The sequence below is a fragment of the Anas platyrhynchos genome, chromosome 9, assembly GCF_047663525.1.
Source record: "Anas platyrhynchos isolate ZD024472 breed Pekin duck chromosome 9, IASCAAS_PekinDuck_T2T, whole genome shotgun sequence".
Taxonomy (NCBI): Eukaryota; Metazoa; Chordata; class Aves; order Anseriformes; family Anatidae; genus Anas; species Anas platyrhynchos.
In genome coordinates this window covers 23,128,332-23,154,260 of record NC_092595.1, presented here as the reverse complement: position 1 = coordinate 23,154,260, position 25,929 = coordinate 23,128,332, and the positions used below count along the sequence as shown (strand labels likewise).

The window sequence follows — 25,929 nt, the reverse complement described above, 5'->3', positions numbered from 1 at the left end:
TCCTGCATCATCATTTACATTAGTTTTTGAATTTCCTTTTCCTGATTTTTTTTCCCCTTCTTGCCTGTCTACATAAGGAAAAGTAGATACTACTTCTTCATATCCGCCATGAGGTCTTTTTGACTTGACCTCCCCTTCTGGGGAAATACAAATTAATTCCTGTTTAAAAAACTAACTGCTTCTACCATTCAAAAATTTCACCCAAGAGAATGGCCACAAATATGAAGCCTGAGGAAAGCAGTATTTTGGAGGATTGTAGCTAGACTTAGACAGTCTAGAGATGAAAAACAATCCAGTGATTCTCATAAAAACTCAGAATTCCAGACCCATTTTCAATAATTACTCAGAAGAATTTAAAAATTCTATATGAATTCTCAAAATTTAGCTGGGTCAAGTAGTCACAGTCTTTTGAGTAAGTAGCAGCATTTTAACTCTGGAGTCATAGGAAGGAGCAGTAAGCACACAGCAGTTGTGCAGTGTATTCTCACAGCTCATACAACTAGGTTTGGAGGTGGAGAGAACAAGGTGAAGCCAAAAATGTTTTTTGAAAACTCAGGACAGCACAGATGGAGCCAAAGAGTATATTTGTGAATGTCTGTCCTGCCTACTCTATATGCATTACCACCTTTATATGCCTGAATACTTCCCTGAATGCTACAGATGATGGCTCATTGCCTACCAGCTGATTACTGTTGTCAGCTTCTAGTCCGATTCTGAATCACAGAATTTCTAGGTTGGAAGAGACCTGAGTGTATTATGTTTGACCTAACAGGAACTAAGTAGCCCAGTCTGAGTTTATTGCAAACATCAGCTTCTTTATCTGTGGAACAAAACAGCTCAGATCAGCTGAAATACTCAATACTCTCTAGTTTACTGAAATGAACCTGACAAACAAACCATTTTCAGCAGCGTATCTTCAAAAATCAGGGAAAAACTTTATTCTGTAATATAAATTAAGAATATTTAGATTTAACTCTATCTTCCCTTCTTTTCCCCCCATCTTTTCTGGGAATGCGTGTAGGCTGAAAATACCACGTAAATATGGAAATATGAGAGATTGAATGAGTAGGTTTAATATTTATATTTGTAGATTAACTCAAATATTTTGAGGTTATTTTAGCCAAAAATTCTCTTTGTAGTTACAGATACATATATAGATGAAAAATCAATACAGGTACCACTCACTTTCTATGGTAATGATCTGCACTTATTAAATGGGGAGGCATGTCATCCAGTCTGGAGCCAAGTGGCCAACTGTACTGATTATTCTCTTTTCACAATGTCAACCAGCTACTTTTGTTAGACCATCTTCCTCTAAAGTTTCTAGCCATTGCCAGTGAGAAGCTTATGAGCTAGATCTAATACAAATTAAAGTCATTCATGGTACTTATTTGTTGCAACCCATTATGACACCTCTTCAACACTGGCTTGTTAACAAAGAGTGCTTTAACCATGGCCCCAATACCTGTCTTGACAAAGGTATAAAGGACTTTGATCTAACAAGATTGTATAGTTAAATGACCAAAATTGTATAAATAAATAAATAAATAAATAAAATTGTTATTGTAAAAAAGGCCTTAATCCAAAACATTTCCATATAAAAGCTAACTACCCAACCTTCAATGCTAACAGTTTAACTTATAGGAGTAACTACACATCCACCAAAATAGTAAACTGTGTACACACCACCTGCACAGCAAACATGGACAAAGAAGGATATAGAGGTGCACCAAAAATATAATTTAATTAACATAGAGCCAAAAGGCCGTGATTAGGATCTTGTTGTCACTGGATGAATTTTATTTTTTTCTTTGTTATGCAAGAAAGATGGTCCATCTGTTGTGGATCAGACAGTGTCAAATTTATTCTGGAATGATTATTCCTCTGTCCCGAAAATGTTAAGATGTTGCAAGCTTTTTCGATCCTGATTTTCTAAGCACGTACCACATGCTAAACTTTCTACATCCCTACCTTTAATTAGGACAGTTCAGTAAAAAGCAGCTCATAGGACAAGCAAAGGGAAGTGGAAAACAGAAATCTAATTTCCCCAGTCCCCTACAAAACTGATGTATTCCTGAAAATATCATCAAGTTACATCATCAGTTTAGACTGGATAGGTTTCCTGGGAAAAAACAAGTCATGCATAAGCAGAGTTTTCAAGGACGGCTTTTTACTGAAAGTGAAAAAAACTTCAAACCCACCTCAGTGCCTTAGTGTAAGGTTGGCTCCCTCTGCCTTTTCAGGAATGATTGACATATTTTCTCATGTGATAGTCAGCTCTGTTTGGTACCATTGTTTCTGTTAGTGCAAACTGACAACTCTGCAGCAGTTAATTCTGCCTGTCTTCCCAACAGAAAGGATAATTAATTATTTTTAAATAGCTGCTTGGAATTTTTATTAAAGTCTAAACCAGCAAAAACTGAAGGCAAACAGCTGGCACAGTCTGTATCCTGCGAAGGCACTTCTATTCTCTGGCCATGACTTTCTGTTACCCAGTGTGGGAACGCTGTCCTGGGCTGACACAGAAAGACAGGCAGAGCTAACTGAACTGCCACAGTAGTCTCTTCCTGTTGCCAACACATATCTAAAAGCTGAGGAGAAGATACACTTCCACTGACAGCTCTGAAATAAGTCAATGTGTGACAGTAATCAGTTCTGTTCTGTCAAGGCAGGTTGCAGGCAAGAGAACAGTTTTTTTAGGCAATGTACCCACACTGCCAAGCAATAAGAACAACTGCACAAAGCCAGACAGGGCCAGTTCCTCAGAAACAAAGGCTATGGGCTTTCACAGGAGGGGAGAGCAAGTACCTGAAATGAGGGCATTTCTGGTGGATTGTGAGGAAATTCAGAAGATAACTACTGGCTCCAAGAGGGGCTATAAAATGGGTAGAATTAATAGCAGAGTCCATGTCCCCTGTACAAGACGGGTTTGTGGGTTTTGCAGGATGATCAAGCCAGACAACAAAGAGCAACCAAGGGAAATATAAAAATAAATAAATAAGTAAATAAATAAAGACAGAGAAGGGATCAGTCTTTCTTAACAAACTACGAACCAGTATGTGTGTTAACTCAGTGCTATCTGCAGGAGTAAAGGACAGATGAGCAGCAGTGTTTATGATGAAAAATAATGGTTCAGAGCCATATCAAATCAGGGAACAAATACAAAACATACGGGAAAGCATGAGCAACAAATATCCATGCTTCTAATCAGGGACAAACTTTTCTCTGGCACAGAGCTCTTCCCCTGACCATACACAAGGGCAAGCAATCAGAAAGAAGTAGAGACTGGAAAAGCTTTTAAGAACTTCTGGAGTGCAAACATCAGTGAGAGAAAATTGGTATTTCCTTTCTCAAAACTGTCCCTTGCTGAAGATCTGTCTGTCCTTTTCTTTCACAGCAGGAGCACAGAATCCAGCGGTACTGAAGAAGCTGTTCTGAAACCCAAATGCAGGAATGTGAAAACTGTAGCCTAGAAAGTTAAAGGGACTTACAGCAGAATTGTTGGGAATGAAAAAGCAAAGAGAGTAAAAGTAGAAGAAGCAAGAGAGAGAACAGCAAAGACACAGAGAGAAAGGAATTGCATGCTGCTAGGGAAAAGGAGAGTAACTGAAGAGCTAAAGATGGGAAATGGCATGAGACAGTCAAATAGAACATCTGTAGGTAAGTAATGTCTGAGCTTCTCCAGAATTCATGAAGAATTCAGGTAAGTACAAGATCAGGGGATGAGCTAACATTAAAGGCCTTACCCTTGGCAGTGACAAGAAGGTTCAAATAACTACTGTACATAAATCCAAGAATCAAGGCTAACAGAACAAAGAGAGGCTGAAATGCTGAGGATGTGCCCAAGACCTCAGAGAGGTTAGACAACAAAAAACTGACCATATTGATGGCTGAAATAGATGACCATGTTCCACGACTGGTAACATCAGCTATGTCTGTGTGTGTCAACAGAGCAGGCACAGCCCCACGATTGGTTATACTCTCTAATTGTTAGTGTTTTTCAAATAGAGGGAAAAAAAATGGCAGTACAGAAAAATAATAAAAAAACCCCTACACACACACACACCACCACCACCTGTCTGTATGAGGTCAAACTGTCAAACTGCTTTGCAAACAAAGGGAGTTAGACACAAGCCACGCTCTGCTCTGTGCCCATGGGGCAGAGAACAGGCCTTTCTCTAAAGCCTAGCTTTAATTACTAGCCTAAACACAGCCTAAAGAGACACCTAGGTAGAGTCACGTCTGGTCTGGACTCAATCTGAAGTAATAGTAGACATGTGTGATAGAAGAAATGTTTAAACACAGATAGATAAAGGGTAAGATAATGACAGTGAAGAAGGAGCAGACAAGCTACTAAATGAAGAAGTGTGGGAGATTAGAAGGCAGGTGGCAACAGGATTGAATGTATCCAAACGGGAGTGCCGTGACAAGGAAGAGAAAATAGGACACTTAAATCCAAAACTGGAGATTTGATGCAAAGTCATGTACAAATTGTTTAGAGAGGATTGGTGAAATTAAAGTAACCAATCAAGTGAAAGCTGATAGAAAATGTTAGGCACTGCTTGGGTTGGGCAATGATGTCTATTATAAAAGAGCTGAAGGGAGACAGAGCCAACAGGGTCGAGGGACCCAACAGACCTGGGAATCTGAATGACCCCAAAAGATGAGGTGTGTATGGGGAGAACTGAGGAGGAGGAAAGGGCATTTAAGCCTCTTTCCAGGAAGGAGGGATGCAAGAGCAATTGGAGAGTGAGAAAGGCAGGACACAGTGCCACGGGGGCTGTGTCAAAGGAGGATGTAAGCAGTGCGAGTAAATTGGCATATTCACAGGTAACATTTCATTCAGTTTCAGGAGTGAGCAGGGCTTGTTTTTCCACTCACTCAGAGTCAGTCAGAGCCTGGAAGGATTCCTTAGGTCTCTGTGCTGTCAGATGGGCTGGCATTAGGCCAGCATGCTTCAAGTGCTCCCCTAAGAGGCTGTGTTGTCTGAGATTTCTCAGCTTCTCCACTTTCCGTTTGAAACCCAGAACTTTCAGTTGCTTTGATTCCCATTTACCCATAGCCACCACAATGTAGCTATCAGTCCTGCCATCGCTCATTTGTCACTTTACAAGTTGACAGATCCACTGCTAAAACAGCAAGGATAATCCATACCCTAAGTGCAAAGTCTTAAGAGGTGTTTTAAAATTAACTTGAAACTTTTTCCTCTGGTTTAAGCAAAGTCACCAAGAGCAAACACTTCAGGTAGCCTTTCTTACACTTCCAGAGTAGTCAAATGATACCACGGCTCCAAAGTTGGTTTACAAAATGTCTGCACTGTAAATTGGAACAGAGAACAAAACCTGACATCATATATAAAATTATTCCCTCGACATGTCTCAGACCCTTCCAGACTTTGCTAAGCTTCATGACTTCATAATAGCAAGGTGTAGACAGAACACAGGAACAAAGCATTTAAAGGACAGAAACACCAAGTCTCTGTTGCACAAAGAAAAGATTGCTGTCAAAGCAGGGCTTTAGCTGCCCTGGCCACCTGCCCTCCCTCTAAGTCTTTGAATTCGTTCAGTAAATCTCTGAACACAGCAATGACTAAAGAGCAGGGCTCACTGTACATCAGTTGCATTTCCAGCAGTGTTCGGGGATATTTACAAGTCCTTGCCACGGCCTTACTGCTGAACTCCTCTGCTGAACACAGAGTTTCCCACATAACTAACAGAAGCAAAGTTCCTGTGTCACCCCAGTGGACAGAGCAGAGCAGGGGCTGTGACCTAGAGCACAAACGTACCGAAAACTAATCTCAGGAAAAGGTGGATGGTGGCAGTGGCTGGCGGTGATGCCGGTAACCTCCAGCCCTGAGAGCCTCACACCTGAGCCGGAGGTCTCCTCCCGAGCACAGCTCAGCACAGCGCTCCCCATCACGCTGCCTGCACCACGCCTCACCTTACAAGGCTGCCTTTAACCTCACCTCTTTGTAAATTTATGGTCAGAAACCGATTCTAATCGTTCCCACAGTGCAGGTTCAGCCCAGGCACAAGATGTTTAGTACTGCCTTGGGGGGTAGGGAGGGTAAGACTGCTGCAAGTAGCAAGCCGCTAAATAAAATATCCTGAAAGCGGTCAAAACAAGACCGAGGCGTTTCACCAGAGCCCTCTCCCTCTTCTAAATTCTCCAGGCTCGCATCTGAGGCAGCCGGGCTGACAGACACGCGGACAGACACAACCCTCGGGGCACTTCAGCCGCCCGGGTGCTGGGGCCGGGTCCCGCTCCCCACTGGGCGAGCCCTGCGGCCCCCCGGCACGGCTCCGCGGGCACCGCTTGGGGAAAGCCCCGGGGCCGGGAGGGAGCCGTGAGGGCGGGCGGGGAGGAGGCGGGCCGGGGAGGAGTGAGGCGGGGCGGGCAGGGCTGCCAGGAGCCGCAGCGGCACCGGCAGCAGCGCCGGGGCCGCGCTCCCGCTGCCCCGCCGGAGCGGAGCGGAGGTGCCGCCGCCACCGGAGTCCCGTCACGGCCATGGCCGGCCGCCCCCCGCCCAGGTAGGGCCCGCACCGCGCCCCTCCCCGGGGGAGGAACGGCCCCGCCGGGCGCCCCCTTACCCCGACACGGGGGGCGGCAGCGGGCCCCGCTCCGTACCGGGGCTCCCCGCCATACCGCGGGGCTCGGAGGGAGAGTGGCGCCCGGCCCGGGGCTGCCGGGGGGTCCCGCTGCCGCACCGAGGGAACCGGCGATGTAGTCCTTGGGTTTCCCTCTAACTGCTGTTTTTTCCCCTGCTCTAGCGTCCTAAGAGAGCCGGTGAGTTAATCTTAACGAAGCGCCGTTAGGGTGCCGCGCTTAAGCCGGTTCCGTGTGCGGGCAGGGGCCGGGGCTCGGGCAGGGGCCGGCACCGCGCTCCTGGCATCGAGCCGCCGCTTACGGGGAGCAGATTAGAGCAAAACTTCCTGCAAGAGGGAAATTGAAGCACAGACAGGAGCAGCCTGCTGGAGATGCGAGATGCAGTTAAGCGGAATCTTCAGCGATCGCAAGGAAATCGCATTTTGATGAGAGCGGGCAGGCAGGAGCACAGAAACTGTGCCCGTTGGGTGCATCACGGGCTGGCAGAGATGCAGAGCGTGTGCTGCAGGTGATTACGATTGGGTTTGTTTGGGTCATGCAGCGTCCCAAAGAGAAAGCTAAATATTAGAAATTTAGGCTGTGTTCTCTCAAAAGGAAGGCAATGAAATGATACAGAGCTACCTGGACAGTCAGCAGCGGTGGGAGGGGGGCACGCATTTAATGAGCAATAATCACTTGCATGAAAAATTGCTTTTATTTGTTTAAAAGAAATAACTTAAAACACCCTTTAGAAGAGAATAGGCTTTCAAATCAATAATTATTTTCTGACAAAATCTTAATAATGCTTTTGCACTTTGTTCTGAATTGCCTAACCTAGGAGGAATAGCCCTCTCCCTTGGCATTTAAGGGTGAAGTTAAGAGGATTTAGCTTTTTTTTTTTTTTTAATTAAAAAAAAATCACCATTAGTATTTCCTGTATAAAGCTTCCCTACACACACACCAAGGTGATTTTATAAACTAGTGTTTTATGGGAAGCTGCAGTCTGGGGGTAGAAAGGACTCAGAATTTAAGGACAAAGACTTCCAGCTTGTCTGATCTGACATACTGTATTTCACTCACTAGAAGGAAAAAATGGGTAAAACACAATCTTGAACCCAGTAGCCCAGGTCAGGATAAAACAGACATTCCACAGAGATAGACTTAAAGCTACCAAGCTGGCGTGCTGTTTTCCTTGCTTATGGTCTTGCTTTCACTGTTAAATGCTTGCTTCCTCATAGGGATACAACTGTCTTCCAACTCCACATTGTTGCTAAGCTTTTCATCATCATAGAGAACACCTCTTGAAAAACCAGTCCCACTCTAGAGCTCTGCTAGCTGGTCAGCTCTTCACCCTAGCTAGGCCTATATTACCTGGAAATACTGTCTATTTCTGTAGCAAGGCCAAGACTTAGCTCACTCCTGTGAGCAATGTACCTTTTTCTTCATACTGAAGGATGATTTCCTTTCTGCAGTCTAAGCAAGTCAGCCTTCCTTGCTCCTAGAACTGCAGTTCTCTTTTTCACCCCTTTTATCTCCTGTAGCTAGCATGTTGACAGCTGCTTGTTATTTTTTAATCAAGGTAACCCTCTCTTTGCTGAGCTACATAAACTTCGTATTTTCTGTCTGCAAATAAGGGTCAGAGGATCCCAGAAAAGCTGATAATTAGAACTGCCTAGTCCTGTCTTCACCAGCAAACTTTGGGGAAAAAAAAAAGCACGTTGGGACAAATAGCTACTCTTCATACACCTTCAGCTCATCATACCCACCCACCAGCCCCTAGAATATTTGGGGGATTTTAACTGGAAGCTACTTACAGCAGCTGCCCAGAAGCACAAACAATTAATGTTAGCATTTGGGAGTTAGCTTTATAGACCTTACCAAAGAAGGAAGTCTTACTGCCAAAATGTTAAAGAACAAACAGATTTTTGCATCTTCCCTGCAGAATCACTTTAGACATGGGCATGTTTCTGTGGCTGGTCTTAGTCACATACACCCAGCTTGCTAAACCAGGGCCAAAGCTTTGCCTTCCTTGCTGACTCCGCCATCACATGCTGTGATCACTACGTAAATTTGGGCTGCATGTTGATTCCTGCTCAGTACCCTTGCTTTGGCTTCCATAGCTGAACGTAAAAACAAAAGGCTGTATCTGGATGCCTTCAGCAACCATGGAGCACAGCAGAGCAGAGCCTTTGGGCATCCACTGATAAATTAATTCTCCAGCAGTAGCTCTGGGAGTGAATGCTTACCCTGGGGATCACATGAGCAGTTGCAGAGAACTGCACAGAACTGGTAGCTGTCGCTTCTCCTTCAAGCAGCTAAAAGACATTTTTGGTAGACGTCACAGTTAGGAACCTGCAACTGTGGTCCATAATGATTTTTAATTTATGGTGAATGAACAAAACTGCATTAAGTCCTTAAACCTACCAGCTTGCGCTTTGCTTTTTCAGGAGAAAGGCAGAAAGAAAAACATGTGCATTATTTACATAGAAGCCAGGAACTGCTCTGCTTCTGTGTCCTGTATAAGCTATTGACTACCTGGAATGCTGTTGCACAGTTACCGTTTTTGGTAAAATTGCAGCTTTTCTGCTTAAGCTTATGAAACAAAACCTATAGACATACACAATTTTTTGGCCAAGCCTGTTTATCTGAAAGTCATCTTAGCTGACATAGAAATAAGAGTCTTCAGACGCTCGTCTCTTGGACTGGCACATGTTTTCAACTCACTTTTTGTTTGAAAACCGGAAAGAAAAGGAGGAATAATGTGTTCTTCAGCTGAGAATTAGAAGCATCACTGAGGCTTAGAAGCAACATTAGACTGAATTCAAAAGAATTAAAATGCATTCCCATGAAACACAGATGAGAAATACCAGCTTTTATGTTTTAAACATTGAAAAGAGAAGCCCAAAGAATGTTTGCTATCTTTTATAAACTCACTCTTCATGTACTACAAAAAGTTTTGTATCACCTATATGAAATAAAATCTTTGCTACATCCCAGTAATACTTGGTATTGCAGAAGACTTAAGCTCGCAGAACACAGATAAAAGCTAAGAAAAGCCTTTCTGATTTTATAGGTCCCTGTTGGAAACCAAGCACTTTTCATATTTGATCAATATGCTAGGCCTGATCAAAGATGCAGAGAGGTAAGTTAAGATATTCAAAGCTAAGAACAGATGCAAAAGCTGTGTTTTTATGAGACGTTTCTTACAGACAGTAGGCATGTTGCCCTTGCTCATTTCAGTCGGTAACTTAGACAGCAGCACTAATGTCCCAGACTTCAGCTGGCAGCTGCTCCTGCAGTCCTGCAAAGCCGCCCAGATTTTGTATAGGAGAGAGAACAGATCTGGTGGCTTTGTGCTAAAATGGGAAAAGATGCTTTTAGGAATGAGTGAAATAAAACTTTGATCCTGTAAGGAGACAAAATTGCAGGCAATGACCCAAATTATGAAGTACTACAATCAAGGAACTAAGCTAGATCTAACAGTTTCTTTGAAGGATTCGGTAACGAATTGAAAGCAACAAAAACAGAACACCAGGAAGCAGTACTCTGAATTAATTTGGAGCCATTGTCAGTGATGAGTGGAATGATGGTTCCACTCATGGTTCATCATGTATGACCCATGTATGAAGTAGGCAAAGACTGAGCTACTCGAGGTGACGGGTAGTGTTCGGTGAGACTGCCTAGGCTGCAGATCCATTCTCTGTATTTGTCCACCTTTGCGAACAAAAAGAGAAACAAATATATTACAAATCCTACTGAAATGAAAGAGAACAACTGAAGAAATCTCCTGAACTGTGTATTGCCAGAACTTTAATTATCAGGATAACTGCATGCGTTAGAGCAGTAGATGGTGTCACAAGTTTAATACTCTATGGATATGCTTTTCATTTGCAAATTAGCATGTGAATTAACCAAATGTTTTCATTGGAGTGGCCAGAAAATATATCTAACGTGATCATTTGTGAGATTCACCACCTTCTTAAAATGTCAGCTTGTATTGTCAATTTGATTGTCAGTGGTGGGAATTCTTGAAATGACACGCTCTGTTCTATTTTCAAGGGGAAATACTTTGAACAGTTCATTAACCTGGCTAACCTATGTTGTCAAACAGGCAATAATTCTCAGAGGGATGTTTTTCTTCGGTGAGGTCAAGGGAGAAAAATTCCTCTAAAAGCAGAAGCAACTTAGTATCAATGTTTGTAAGTCTGTGGATGAGAAATCTGCTGCCTCCAGCAGTGGGGTTGCGGGTGACAGGAGGAGGGAGACTTGCAGAAGCAGTAAAGAACTGAACAGCATAAATTCTGTGTTTTGTTTCGCTAACCCAATATGCACTCTTGTGACAAAACCCTAGTGCTTAGCTTCCAGACTTGCATCTACACTTTCTGCTTTATTTTACCAATCTTACCTAATTTGCATTATTTAATCCAGGCTAGCCTAGCCTCCCGCATGAACTTCATACTTGCATCCATTACTCTCCTCTTTTAGTTTCCGTTCTGCTGCTGTGCATCACCTCTCCCCTTCTTACTGCACTGCCTGTAATGGTATCAGTCATAGCATTTGCAGTGCTGCCTATGCTTACCAGTCTTTCTTCTGTATCACCCAGTCCTCTCCTCCTTCAAAACATCTCTCCCCCAGGATAGGCTTCAGAAAACTTCCATGGTAATTTGATTGGCGTCATACTTTGTTCCTGTGCTGTGCATTTTATATATGTTTTAGGCTACGAGTTCTTTCCAATAATGATTGTAAGCACACTTATTAAGTTAGCAGGGTTTTGCCATTTCCTTCCTCAGCCTTAGGTTAATTACTTTATTATTTCTCATCAAATGTAATTTGTTAAGCTATAGTCTGAGCAGGAGTGAGGCAGAGTTAGGCTGATGGGAGCTTTCATCCACAAATGGATAAGGAACCTCAGCACTAAAACCGCCTTCAAGTCACTCCCCGATGCAGCTGTCATTCATCAGCCACTTGGGGCTATGAACATCATAAACTGGAGCATGCATGGAAGCTGTATTTTAAGGCATGATTGGCACCTGCACAGCCAGAAGTCAGGACAGCAAGTCCCATGTTCAGACAGCAGAGTGCTTTGTGTGCCTGAGGTGCTGCAGGGCCAGGGGCAGGCTGCCAGGAGAGGCTGAGAGAGCTCAGCCAGGTGAGGATAGCGGTCCAGGATCGCATAATTCATATGGAGTATTGCTGTTTTTCTCTTAAAAACTAGTACAAATTTAGTATATGCTGATTAGCATTATGATTGCTGGCACTTATTTGGTGCTCAGTATAAATTTTAAATCTTCTTTTTTAGGATTTGCTTAGTCCTGTCAACCTTGGATTATTTTCATTAATCTCTTTAGTTTCCCTCATTAATTTTCTTCACTTCAACACTTGAGTGATTATTATTAAATATCTGGCTGCTGCCAATGTCCATGACACATAGTAGATAGTCAGCATTTTTTATCAAAGCTGTTTTCTGCTGGTTGTGGCATCACAATTTATTGTATACCTAATAAATTCTGCTTGACTGCTACCTAAGAAAAATTCTGTTCTAGATCTCAATGAAGTTTAATCTACAGCTGAAATAAAAGACTTATAAAGAAATCTAACACAGAACCTGATGCAGTGCATGTTTCCCAGTTAGTGAAATGTGGTCATCGAGTCCCGTATAACCCTAGCAGGTCCATTTTAAGACCGGGTCCTACCCTCTACACTCTGTTTCTGAGCTATCTCCATGCACTGGCTGTAACCAGCTTCCAAGAATTACGGGAGTCATTTCTTTTCTGGAAGAGTTTTGGTTTATTACATGAACTGCTGAAAAACTGGAATTCATTGAACTAAGGAGTTTTGTGTTACAGTTAAAACCTCTTAAAAAGAAAGATCCACAGAATTTAGGATGCCCAGACTTGGATAATGGTTTACTGCCTTCCCAAAAATACCCTGGGCACCCATGTGGTGGAATGTTATATAGAATTAGTGACTTTGTAGCATTAACTAATCAGTTAGATGATGTGTAGGCTGCTTTTTTTGTTTGTTTGTTTTCTCTGCACAGAGGCTAATTTTCTTACTGGAGTGGCAGCACAGGATGTATGGGATAGGTAAATTCAGGAAGCTTGAGTGCAACCGTTCAGCCAAATGCCAGAACAGTTATACAAGGAAATGCATTCAGCAGCCCTAAGGGGGCAGCAGTGCTGCCTCGTGTGCTAACCTTAAGTTACTTGAGTTCCTTCAGCAAGAAAAACTTAAGGGGTCCTCAAGTAGCCTCCAGGAGATTGCATACTTCTAAATATGCCTCAGAATTTTGTATACCAGCTACAGTGCATCTCTGCCAGCAGTGGAGCTGTTCATTACATGCAGTGGCTTTTAAAGGGATTAAAAAAAAAAAAAAAAGATGTATCTTAGTTTGCAGAACTGTATTTAAATTAGGTCCTTATCCTGTTCCCCCAAGATTCATTTATAGCTGTCTATGCTATTTCAGTCTGAAAAGGGAAGAGATCAAATCAGCAGGATAACAGTCCAACAACATGCTTATAGATCGCTATTCTATGTTGTCAAGGCAATTTCTTCCCTCTCAGACGAAGATGTGTATTACCATTGTAGATATCCAATAAAAATGAACAGTTCATTTATTTTTAAAAGGAAGAAAATTGCATGCTGTGATAGTGAAATGAAAAACCCATTGTCCTCCCACAAGTCTGGAATGAAACCCTCCCCTCAACTAGAAAAAAATACTTTTTTTTCTGGAATATGTAAAAATATAGAAGTAATAGCATGGCTGTTGAGGGGTGTAGTTAAATGGTCATGTAATTTTGGCTTCATATTGTACCTGCCAATAAATTGTGTACAATATATGCCATAAATCCACTGAAATCCAATGGCCATGTGATTGGAATGTCTCAGTGGTTTGCATGATATAATTTAAACGTTAGTGTAATTTCCTAATGCAAAGCCTTGATGCTGCTTAAAGTGCAGCCATATTTCTAAGGTTATGGAAATCAATACTGTACATTGTGCAATGGGCATCTGAGCATAACACGGATATGTCATGTACAGAAAAATGATTGAATAACTACTGAAAAAAAACCAGAGATGCACCATAAACAAATAACACAAGTGTAAATAATAATCCAAGTCCATCTAAAAAAAAAAAGAAAAAAAAAAAAAAAGAAAAGATGATCTCTTGCTTTTTTTTTTTTTTTTTTTTTTTTTTTAAGAGCAAGAGATCATAGGACCATGTTTATTTTGGAATGGATTTCTTTTGGGTGCACAGAACATGACCTGTATATTATACTGTATCTTTCTCTAGCTGAACTCGCTACAGTGATCTCCCACTAGTAAAACAACAGTAATTTTGCAAAACCTGGATTTATGTGTGTACCGTTTTCTTTGTTCCTTTGAATTAAAGGATTAAGACTTTGCAGTGGTGAGCAGAGTAAAATCTAAATGCTCCCAAAGACCCAAGTCAAGAATCCACCTCTGCGCCCAGTGAAGGTCAGAGGAAGAGCACGGCTGCTGCTGGGCTCTGCTCAAGTAGTTTAATGCCTCTGCCCCAGAAACAATGAACACCTTCAGTTTACTTTGTACTGTTTGTTGTGGTCATTTGACACTTTAGGGTTCATTACAGAATACAAAATTGTCACAGTACCATGTTATTTTTATTTTTTAAAAAAGCCTGGACAAGCTAACAGTTGTGATATAGGAAGTGGGTTTAGTTCATCATGTATGACCCAACTAATTGGTCAGTTTCACTGAATTTACTGTAGGATCATTCCTAGACTATGGTGTAAGTGAATGTGTCTGCATCCGAACTAAAATTGTTCTAACAGAAACACTTATCCTCCTGTCTTCAAGGACCAAACATAAAAAAAGAGCAAGTGGCATCAAAGAGCAATTTCTTCCTTCTCACATTCTCTGCAACCAAATCTTCTCTTGGTTTCTGAGTTGATAACTGAAAAGCCCTGTCTACACATAGTCTGGTTTATATTCTTGTGTTAGGTGTAAATACAAGAATACTCAATTAGCAAATACACACTTAATCACACTGCACATAATGGCAAGGTTATCTGTGAGCTTATCCTGAGCTCCGTCAACAGTGTGTAGTCCTGCCGGATCCCGGGCATCCCAGGAAAAAGTCAGCAAGTATTTCAGACCCAGTTATCACAATTTCGTAGCTATTCTGAAGTTGATTGCAGAGCAGTGGCTGAAGAAGCTCTGGAGTTGCCACCAAGGAAAAAAAAAATGATTAATTAAAATAAATAGCTCAGCGATCTGTTTCATCTCTAGACTCTCAGAGATAAGTTCCTTATACAGTTAGAAAGGCAGAAGATTTTAGGGAATAGAAAGGAGGAGGATTGATCTTGCCAAAAAAAAAAGAAAAAAAAACAGGAAGGCAGCTTCATTTTTGTCACTTCTCTGGTAATATTATTGTGTTGTTAAAAAACAAAAAAAAAACAAACAAAAAAAAAAAAACAAGAAAAAAACTCACTTTTCAAACAGTGGTATTGAGCTCTTGTTGTCTCTATGTTAACACAAATTGCTGTTTGTTGACATATTAACAGCATCAAAATTGATAAAATTTGTGTTTCATTGGGATATTAATAGGAAATCAGAACAGAATTGTTCAGGAATGTTTCAGACATGTAAATTATGTAAAAATAAGTGTTTTGGATGAGCAATGACAGAATGTATTCTTTGGCATTAAAATAACTTCAGAATGTACCCTGACATTTTAACTAGATAGTTTATGAATATAACTGCAGGTGGTCATAGAAACAATACTGGGTTGAAGAGAATAGGACATTTCTGAGATTAATTTAGATGAAGACACTTATTTTTAGAGTACTGTATTATATTTCTGGAGTCGTTAGTTAAGGTAAAATCACTGGTTTGTGAACACTACTATAATCCTAAACAATGTTATGAAAGATTCAGCTCAAATCTGCACAGTTTGACTTTATTTCAAATAAAAAGGACTGGAAACAAGAATGTTTTCAATAGAAAATTTCCAAGCTTCTCCTTTAAATATTGGGGGACAAACCAGCCCCTTCCTACTGTCATATTTCCAAAGCCAGATTTATTATTCCTGAGTAGAAGTGAGTAGGTACAAAGAATTTCCAAAAGTCTTCCTACCATTAGAAACACCCCATTCAGAACACGAAGCGGTGTTCCCCTTCCTATCACACACATAATCCTGAGTACCTACCACATTGCACTCATGCTTTTACAGTCTATTTGTTTTGCAATCAATCTAAAAAGGAAAACACTGAAACATCTAGCAAGTTTTGATTAGCTACCTGCATTTTCTATTCAAATAAAATCATGACATACTCATTAGCTTTTAAGTTACAAACGTTGTCACCCCTCTCTTCCTTTCAAAAATATTTAGTATCTGTCTTGAATTTAATTAATGAAAGGCTTCTATAGAGTACAACTAAGATCTTTAAAAGGTAACTTTCAAGACAGATGTCAGCTAGTGAAATACTTGATAGCACATTTTGCACTCTGACACCCGTTATGTCAATATTTGATTTGTGCTGCTCTAATGCTCCTAATCAGAAACATACTGCATGGCTCTATGGCAAAAGCTAGTTTAGAATCTTGACAGTGAATTTCAGCTATATGATATAAACAAGATGCCAAAAATATTTAACAAGCTAGTTAAGCAAAGATTAACATCCTGCACATGAAATCACCAGGTTCTTCCTGTCTTACGCTCCTCTGGTTCTCCTGAAATGCCCACCTGACAGTGTGTGCATAACAAGATGAGCAGACAGAGAAATCAAATTGTTTATTAAATGCAAGAAACATTTAAACCAGGCTTCTAAAAATTACCCAGTGTTTTTTGGCTTGAAAGCCTATTTTGCAGCATCTTGGACTTCATCTTGAAAAATGCTAAGAATTTCCAAGTCTAGTTGAAATCTGTGGGAGCTGCACACACATTTGTTGTGTGTTTAATTTGGACTAAGTTTCACCAGATTCCAGCTGTGTCACCATGTTTTTTCCATTATTTTAAAAGAAGTAAGGTCAGATAACATCACACCCTCAGAATATTACACTGTGCTACACTAACAACGTAATCCATATTCATTTCTCAAAGAATAGGCATTGCCTTCAAAAGTGCAGTAGTAAGGTAAGATGCTTAATAAATACACAGTTGTTAATATTCTTGAGAGGAAACCCAAGTGTTTTCTCTTTGTCCTTTCTACAGCACAAGAACATGTGCTATTGTACAGTGTACCTACAAAAGCTAAGTAAATAAGGAATTTTTGTTGGGAATGTTTCTGATTTTATATTGCTGCTCACTGGCTTAGTAGTAGCAAACCTATTACTTTGCTGTAGAGGAAATGAAACTGACTTATTCTGTTCTTTTTGTAGTATCTGGATATAGCGGGTTCAGTCTGTATCTCTCTAAAATCATCTTCTTGGTCAGTGCTGCCCACTTAAGTTAGGTACACATAAACAATTCAGTTTTTAGAAACCTTCCTTGAACAAGATTTATCTTTCCTGCAGTCAAACTCTCAGCTGTGCATTAAGTTTCCCACTTAGCTGGCATGCCAGTGCTCTGTATGATCTCCTCACTTGTAGGGTAGTAAAGGAGTCTCAGCTGATCTGTCAGTCCATGTGAATTTAAGCCTCGGTTCCTTAGTCTTTCCCTACATCAGTCAGCCTTTTTCCTCATCAGAATTTGTCTGGTCCTTACTTGTTGATCCAGTACTTCTTTTTATATCTTATTGTTATTTTTCCTTAAAGGATTCAGTCACTAAACAAAGGAAGGGAGGAATATTTCGCAGTAGATCACACAAAATTTTGTTAATTCATTTTGCAGTTATTCTTCCATTAAACTTGTCTCTTCTTTTGTAATATTTTTAAAATGTGTTTTGAAAGGAGTCCGAGCATTGCTAATGCTTGCAAAGGCTTCTAGATTTTTATTTTTTGAATTGAAACAGAATAAAGGGCACTCAGGGCTCTGGAAACATGGAAGGTAAAGGCATCGTATAATTATGGGTTGTATAACCCATACAATACTATGTGTTGTCTTTGTTCTTGTTTTTCGTTACTACACAGCAAAAGACCTGGCATTTTTGCAGCTATATCACCGATAAAAAATGAAATGTAAATCAAGATTACCCAATAAGCATGGTGAAATGAGCAATCTCAATATAAAGGCTTAAACTTCTACTCTTTTGAGTGCGCTAGTTTTACTAGCAACCTGATCCTGTACCTGTTAGACTGCATAGACACTCAGGTCTGATAACGAGGGGAACTATTCAGTATTTTCCATTCCCAGTGAAGTCAGCAGCAGCCAAGGGAGACTGAAACAAGTCTATGAATACCTTAGAAGATCAGCCCCTGGTATTGCCACTGATTACATTCTGCACATGGGTTCCAAATCCATAACAAAATCAGAAAGACATTTGTTTGAGGTATTTATAGAGCATCTGTTTGACTAACCATCTGTGCTCTGATTGAAGTATACACATGGTCCAGACTGAATCAAAACCAATTTTGTGGATTAAAATAGTAACTTTGACAGTGTTACATCTAAAGATTTTACTGCTAGTGACTTTATTGACCTGTTTACATAAAAAGGTAAATTTTAAAACTGCAAAATATGAAAGGTAGCATGAGGAGCAATGTGACTAGTATGTCCACTTCAAAAAGGCTTTGGACTTTGAAGTTAAGGGATTCTGCTTGAACACTGCATGCCTTTCAAAAAACCTGTTTGCTTAGGGTCTGGATTAGGCTAGCTGCCTTCCTCAATTTCTGAGTAGCTTTTTGGTTTATTTCTGAGTACAAAGTGAAGAATATGCTGAAGAATTGTGCCGTGCTTTCACTTGTCTCATATTTCTATTTCAAAATAAGATTCATACAGTTTTTGGTGGCAGTAACATTCAGTACAGATATTACCAGAACATAAGAAACGTGGCCAACTGTAGCTTGGAGTTAATTGCACTGAGAAACCTCACTTTGTAAAATTTGGTTCACTTACTTCATCAAGATTATCTTTTCCATGGATCAGTATGTTTTGTATGTTCCAAATGCTGAGATGAGGGATCATAATGAAAAGATGAAAAGTACTAGGCTATAATAGGATTAGTTCAAAAAAAATTGTAGTGGTCACTTATTATTTATTGAACTTGTTCCTTAGGACCAATTACTAAACAGCAAGGTTTTTTGAAGCAGGTTATGATTGTTCAAGATGGTAGGAAATTGAAGTTTCTGATATTGTTTCACAAGATTAATTTTCTTTAGTGATAACCTGGGGAATTCTATAAATTACCTCTTCGTAGTTGATGTAGCACCATCTGCCACATCTGCAAAGAAGGTAATTATTTTTAGGAGCAGCTGTGGTTTTTTGATTAAGTCTTGAGTCATCAAGGTCAGTATTTCTGAATTATTCAATGTAGGAAAATAGAAGCAATTGCTTTGCATTTTGTTCAATAGCAAAGGATGGGTTTCTATTACAGTTAATGCCATAAACCTCATAGCTCTTTGCTGCAGTCCTCCCATTTCCAAGAATCTGTTTGCATTCTTAGTGAGACAATTTAGCTTTGTAGGAAAGAAGTATCAATCATAATTCATGTATCAGTAAAACAGCATCTGGTGGCAAATAAATGACTCTGGTAACTCTTCTATTAATGGATGTATTAAACTGAAAATAGCATGCTTCTTAGCATCGGGCCACTGGTTCGGGTTCCCAGCTTCAGTTTCAAAAGGCGAATTGTAAATTTGGATCTCTGACACCAAAGGAAAAGTCATTCTCTCACAAGATCCAGAACATTTTTGGTAGCTATTACAGAAGATGTGCACCCTCTGCTGAGCACTGTACTGACTGAAGCCCTACAATAAGCCTTCCTCCTACAAAGATTCCTCACAGAATCACAGAATTTCTAGGTTGGAAGAGACCTCAAGATCATCGAGTCCAACCTCTGACCTAACGCTAACAGTCCCCACTAAACCATATCCCTAAGCTCTACATCTAAATGTCTTTTAAAGACTTCCAGGGATGGTGACTCCACCACCTCCCTGGGCAGCCTATTCCTCATTAAGCCTTCCATGATAGCTCTAAATCCGATGAGCAAGTCCAAGTCAGATCAGCATTCTCCATCAGGTGCTAAACAAGGGGAGCCTAGGAAAGGTGAGAATTAGGACCTGAAGCCTTCAACAGCTTGCTTTATCTTGCAGTGAAAAGGCGTTGATCTGTGCCTGATGCCTTGAAGGACTAGTGCTTTGTGTAGACTCCTGATGTGCTTCAGTAATGAGCATAGGACATGAATGCAGACTTACCATTTGATGATGACACCACCACATCTCTGCAGCAGTTTCTTTCAGCTTTCTGCTGTTGAGAAACTAATGAGAGCAGGCAACTTCTCAGAAAGACAGAATAGTTTTTCTCTAGGGAGTTGATGAAAAGTTGGCCTATCTGACTGGCTTTGCTACAGAGCAAAAGGTGGCACAGCAGAATGGCCTGAGGAGGCTCTCTTAAGAAATCACATAACACGTTGAAAATTGAAGCTTAGAGAGGAGTCTATTAAGAGAGGAAACTGATCTAACGGAAAGAAGAGGTAATTGTAAAAGAGGTGTTGAAAAGACAAACCTGTGTTCTGTGTCGAATGAAAGACCCATGAAAGTAGCTAGACGGAACCTGATACTGTGCATCTGCTTGTGTTGTGAAAGATTTCATTTTGTGATATTGGATGGCCATCCTGAAGAAACTCAGCTGGGTGCTCGTTTTCCCATCAATTAGTATGTGCTGCTGCGTATCTGCTTTGCATGATACCTATGGTGTTCACGTAACTGACTAGCAGTGGTGGCAAAGATGTGGGTGTATGTGTTTCTCTGTACTTCATTTAGAAAGTGTACATCCATAAACTCACTGAAAAACAGCTGAGGAGTCTAGGACTGTTCCCAAATGTAACTCTTATAATCTTGCATTTATGCATGACAATTTTTCCCCTTTTCAGCGTCTGTGAACCCTGACAGGGTGAACTGCTTTGCAAACAGTGAAAAGCTAGAGTTTGTTCTACTAGCACAGCTCCAGACCTGAACTGCAATGCAGCACAAGGATAAAGGTTTAGCTCTACAGCTACAGCACAGGAAACGTGAACCTTTAGACAAAAAAAAAAGAGCTCCAAAGTTTTATAGACCCTCCTGAATGTGTTGCCCCTTGTTCTGGGAAACAGTTACTGGTTTTACCTATGCACAGAGTAATCAGCTGGACGTGAAATACATCTCTGACTACTGGGATAGCTGGCATGAGAATTTAGGTTTATGAGATTTCAGTAATTTCTAAGGCAGTTGCTTTTGCCTTTCTGAACTTCAGTCTGAGACGAAGCTGTTTCTCATTCAAAACATATAATAACATTCTACATTTATTTCACTCATCACATAACTTTAACAAAGTTTTCTATATTTACAAATGAAAAGTCATTTATTTTGGAAAGTAAGCAGATTTTAAAGAATCAAGAAGACGCTATAGATCTTTTTGCTTTCCACATGACTGGGAAGATTGCTTTACTGCTGTATGGAAGTTGCAATGCGTTACCCCTAACTGGAGTACCATCCAGAAATAGCACAGATTTGCCGGTACTGCAGAGCATGACTCCTTAACTTTATTTTCTAGCTATACTTTAATACATTACTCTATTTGTACTGTTTAATTGAGGTCCAAAAAGGCCAGCAGTTAGCAGCTACACCATTATCTTTATTCTTTTAGACACTCTGCCATGTGAGTTCAGTTACCTGCACCCAGTACAATTGAGAGCAACACTCATTGTCAACATACCAGCTCCCTGCAGGGCAAAGCCACTCAGTCTTTCCGTAAGGGAAGAGCATGAGAAAACAGTGGCCATTGTTCTTCAAGATGCAGGTCAGGCTTGATTATAACTTACTATTAGATGGCACAAGTGATGCATCTTATAAAAGGAGGCCATGCACAGCCTGTGCTGGGAAGTCCTGAGCTGTACAGAGTACAGAGGAAGCCGCTAGTCTAAATGTGGAGTTGTCAAGGAGGGCACTTCACTTATACGGTATTTGACCTTTGAATATGATGTTCTTATTTTTAATGAAGATATAAACCTGAGTGACTTCATATGTTTAATGTCCTTCATTCTGCTAAAGAACAGCATATAAGGCTTACAAAGTGCTATTTTGCTCTCTCAAATCCCAGAGAAATATTTTTATCTATACAATCTCAGCAACAGAGTGGTATTTTGTAAACACCCAAAACTCTTCCTTCTAAATACAAATGGTACTGGTATTTTAGAGAGTACTGGGAGTACTGGGGGTATTGCACCTTTCAAGTAAAGTCAGGTAACGTACAGGTCTCCTTTATATTTGTGTGTGTTCAGTCCTCCCTTCATGAATCTTCCCCTTAGTTAGCAATTAATAAGTGCTAAATTAGTTTTATATTTTTCATTCAATGTTCTAATTCCAGTGTATAAATTTTGTGTTCTGTGTTTGTTTGTTTGTTTTTTCCAAAATGTATGGAATAGTACCTCACATATCAACAAAGTTACCTATCCGTGGAAGTGGGAATATCCATATCTGGTCCTAAAGAGATTATCAAGGATTATTAAATAAAATATCTGTACATGAACCTTTGAGAGAAATGTAGCCTTACTGATGTTTGACTGCGGATTTGGGCAAAAAGCTGAAAGTAGCTTCCTCGTAACACATTGACTTAAGCTCTAGTGAAGGTGACTTAATGAATATTCATTTTAGTTTTCAGTTGAGAAAACTAGGAGATTTCATGTGGTCTGTTATCCTGTCAGAACTGATGACAGATTATTAAACCATGGTAACCTGTTTGCTTACTATGGTCTATCACCACGTGTTCCATATCTTCTCATAGGTAACTTGCAGTGAATTAAAAGCACCCTACAGACCCAATTTGGAAAGCAGAACATGAATGCTGCTGGATACTCTAGGAAATTTCTGGAGAAAGAGGCCTTTAGCTCTGTGTGGCTTCTACTAGCTGTCACACTGTGTTCAGAGAGAGAAGTTTCACTAAGCTTGTGACAAGTCAGTTATGATGTAGAGGGAGATCTTACCAGGCTGGCCTGAATGATTCCAAACGTACTGTTCGAGGGGTGATACCAGCTCTGCATGGAAATAATTTGTTGAACTTACTTATCTTTATGGCTGTGTCTTTCACATCAACATCATCCCAAAGCGAGTGTGGCTTTGCAGTATACAACTGGCTCACAAAACAGACTGTGCATGGCTTACCTTTGCTCTAAACCTACAGTATAGCAAGCTGTTCTGCCTGGGTTACAGAATTCAACCACTCTTGTTGTGTGGGTGTTTGTTTGTTTGTTTGTTTACATTTCAGTCACTACACCTTAACTTTTTCAGCAAATGTTTCTTTTTATAATGTCCACCCAGGTGAATTAATCCAGGAAGTATTTCATTTGCTGTTCCAAGCTGCTTACTTATAAAAATGAGCTAGTTCCATGTTTTACAGTATGATTCAGGAGAGATGGATGTGATTACAGGCAACTATGTGTTATTCTCTAGTCTTCAAAAAGCAATGGTCTGCTATTTCATATTCATGTAACATTGCTCCAGAGAGTTGTCCAAGAAAGGAAAATTAAGCTAATAGATAGGACAGTAATGTCAGCAAGGAGACTATAGACAGCTTCTTGTAATCAAGGTTTAAGTTACATCTCTTTAATCCATTGTAGTTTTGGCATCGTTTGAGTTATCTACGTAGCTGAGTCACTGGAAAGGTTTTTGGGGGTTTCTTTTGTGTGTTTTTTTCTTTTGTTCTTCAGCAACTTTGAATCTCCACTGATGCAAGAAGTCCCAGAGCACCAAGGCAACAGCACAGACAGTTCGGGAAGCAGTTTGGGAAGCTCTGTCACAGCATGTAAAAAGGTAACTTCTAAGTTTATGTTATTTTCAAAGGCATATATATCCTGGCTTATAGCTCTTCTTTTTAGCTTTTACTTTTATTGAGGAATACAAAATTTAACTGATGCCTAAAGAAGAAAAGGACTGATACAGAAAAATAAATTCTGGACGCTGTTATGGTATCTTGCAATTTTGCATGCATGGTCTATACTTGTCTTGCTGCAAAATATATTATATACATGTGGGAGGTAAGTTTCCTAAGTATTTCTTGTTTTCCTTGATATCTGGCAACGTGAAATAAGTCATAAAGAACATGGATAATTTCAGAACTGCTCTGTGATAGGTTGCAAGTTTCTGGGTCCCAGCCTGAGGATCTAGAGCTTTGCTTCTCTCAGGTCAAAATGATGCGGGGTCTTTCATGGAAGGGAGCTTTTCTGCCTTCCCTAGTATCTTGCTAGAAGAGTTTCAGCAACTGAGGAAGCAGTATAGATATGACCATTGCTGCTTTTGTTGTCTCAAAATGGCTTTATATGCATTTATGTAATTTGGAGGATAGGGAAAAAAGAAAGCAATGCCTTTATGTGTGTCATTAGGAAGAATCATGTATGACTGGCAGTGGTTCATGCATGTAGGTAATTTCAGTACAACTCAGAATACCTGGATGCAGACCTTGGATGCTTCCATCCACTCCTGCTCCCCAGGGTCAGGCTGTGGCCATGCAGCCCAAGGGAAGACAACTACCAAAGACCTGTTGTGGATGGCAAGCCCTCTTTTGTCTCTCACTTTGCAATAACCCTCTGAGCTCTATTATTTCCCACATAATAGATTAATTCTACTTCTATTCATATTCTATTCATAATAGATTAATTCACATAATTCTAGAGCTAATAAGGAAGCATCTGTTTTACCAAAAAAAATATTATAAAACTTCACAGTTCAATCCATTTCCCCATATTTCTTAATAAGTTTTTCTTTCCTTCACACTGTAATAATTATGCTTTTTCTTTTACCTTTTTTTTTTTTTTTAATAAGTGACAACAATTTATATGCATAAACAGAGATGGAAAGACAAAACATGTAGAAGATAGAGATTTATTTCCCTTATACTTCTGAAAACTCCACTGTGTTGTGTGGATGTGAGGGTTGAGTATTGGCTGTCTACTAAGATTTCAATAACTGTAAAATCACTGAAATAAAAAAGAAACTCACTAGACTAATAATCTGTACGATGGGATTGGGCATCTCCAGCTCATCCCAGCCTGACTGAAAGACAAAGTGTCAGTATTCCATTTGTTCAAAAAGCTTGCTTATTTGCAAAAGAATACCTGAGTTTTTTGTTTGTTTGTTTGTTTTGTTTTGTTTTTTTATATACATCCTGCTGACTGTAACTAGAATCTGTAGAAATAAGCAGAAAATCCTTAATATGGCTGAACATCTTAGATTTTTGTCTAATCTCAGAGCTGGTCATTTTAAGTAAGGCTGAAGGACAGTGGCACAGCACAGAAAAGTGCTTATAAATGTGTTTATAAATGTTCCCAGCATGGTCACCTCCAGAAGCATGACTTACAGACTTGCCTTTACCTCCCAATTTAGAGCTGCTTCACCTGCCTGATCCCTTACATTTGAACTTTTCACTGTAATTCGAGTCAATTTTATGATTGTAGGCACGCTAAAAAAAGTGATTCACTTCTGCCAGCACTTCTGACAAACAGCAGGATATTTTGGGCTTCTTTACAGCATTGTCACAGAATGTGTTAGCATTCCTTATTTGGGGAAAAATGATACAGAATTATCAAAGTAGGACATTATTTTCTTTTTTATCCTAGATTAGTTTTGGTGATTTTTTTTTTTTTTTTTTAAAGTTAGATGTGTAATTGGTGTTAGAGTGAAACCCTATGGGTTGCTGCTGCAAGGGAAGAGTTTAAACAGTTCACTTGTGGGTTCAAGCATTTGGCATGAATGGCTCCTGTTAGGAACCATATGAGATGTGGCCTTTTACCACACAGACCAATCTGAATAAATGCAGAAAATGTGCCCCTTGAAAACTCATTCTGTATGTTCCACTCTAATATCTTTTTTGATGAGTAGTAATTAACCAAAGCAATTAAGATGATCTGCCATGAAGACGCAGATGTTTCATTTGTGGAGCAGGGCCATTTTAATGTTGTCTCAGTTATAGATATTTACTGTATTTTAATGCCTTGCGATCTAAATCAGGGAGCAGGAAGCTGTTACACTAAACTGGTATGCAGTATTTTCCTCTGGGAAAGAGTGACTTTTCTAATCCTCACTCTGCTAGAGGCTGATTTAGTTCATTGATTCACAGCACACTGAGTAATGCTGACGGCTGAGTCTCCAGATGAGAGTGGAAAACTTTTTTTTTAGAACCATGAATTACTGCTGATTTCACATTTTGTGCATGATGCAAATTCATCCTGAATTATTTTCTGAGTGTGATGATCCTGCTCTGAACCAGATATACAGCAGTATAGTGTGTGCAGC

The 25,929-nt window shown here is 40.1% G+C and overlaps 1 protein-coding gene and 1 long non-coding RNA gene across 10 annotated transcripts in view; one reads left to right on the top strand and one right to left on the bottom strand.

Moving 5' to 3' along the window:
* The window catches only part of LOC140003181 (uncharacterized), a 194,725-nt gene that overhangs the window by 114,208 nt on the left and 54,588 nt on the right, over positions 1–25,929 (bottom strand). The window lies entirely within an intron of this gene.
* SPHKAP (SPHK1 interactor, AKAP domain containing) overlaps positions 6,391–25,929 on the top strand; it is a 70,308-nt gene continuing 50,769 nt past the window's right edge. For 6 of the 9 annotated variants that reach the window (XM_027464611.3, XM_072042395.1, XM_027464609.3 and 3 more), the window contains exons 1-3: positions 6,963–7,114; positions 9,659–9,727; positions 23,349–23,451. In XM_027464611.3, the coding sequence (XP_027320412.3) occupies positions 6,978–7,114; positions 9,659–9,727; positions 23,349–23,451 (309 nt within the window). In that variant the 5' untranslated portion in view covers positions 6,963–6,977. Of the gene's footprint in view, positions 6,531–6,770; positions 6,787–6,962; positions 7,115–9,658; positions 9,728–23,348; positions 23,452–25,929 lie in introns of those variants that run through there. The other 3 variants (XM_072042396.1, XM_038183580.2, XM_038183582.2) reach the window with 3 other exon arrangements.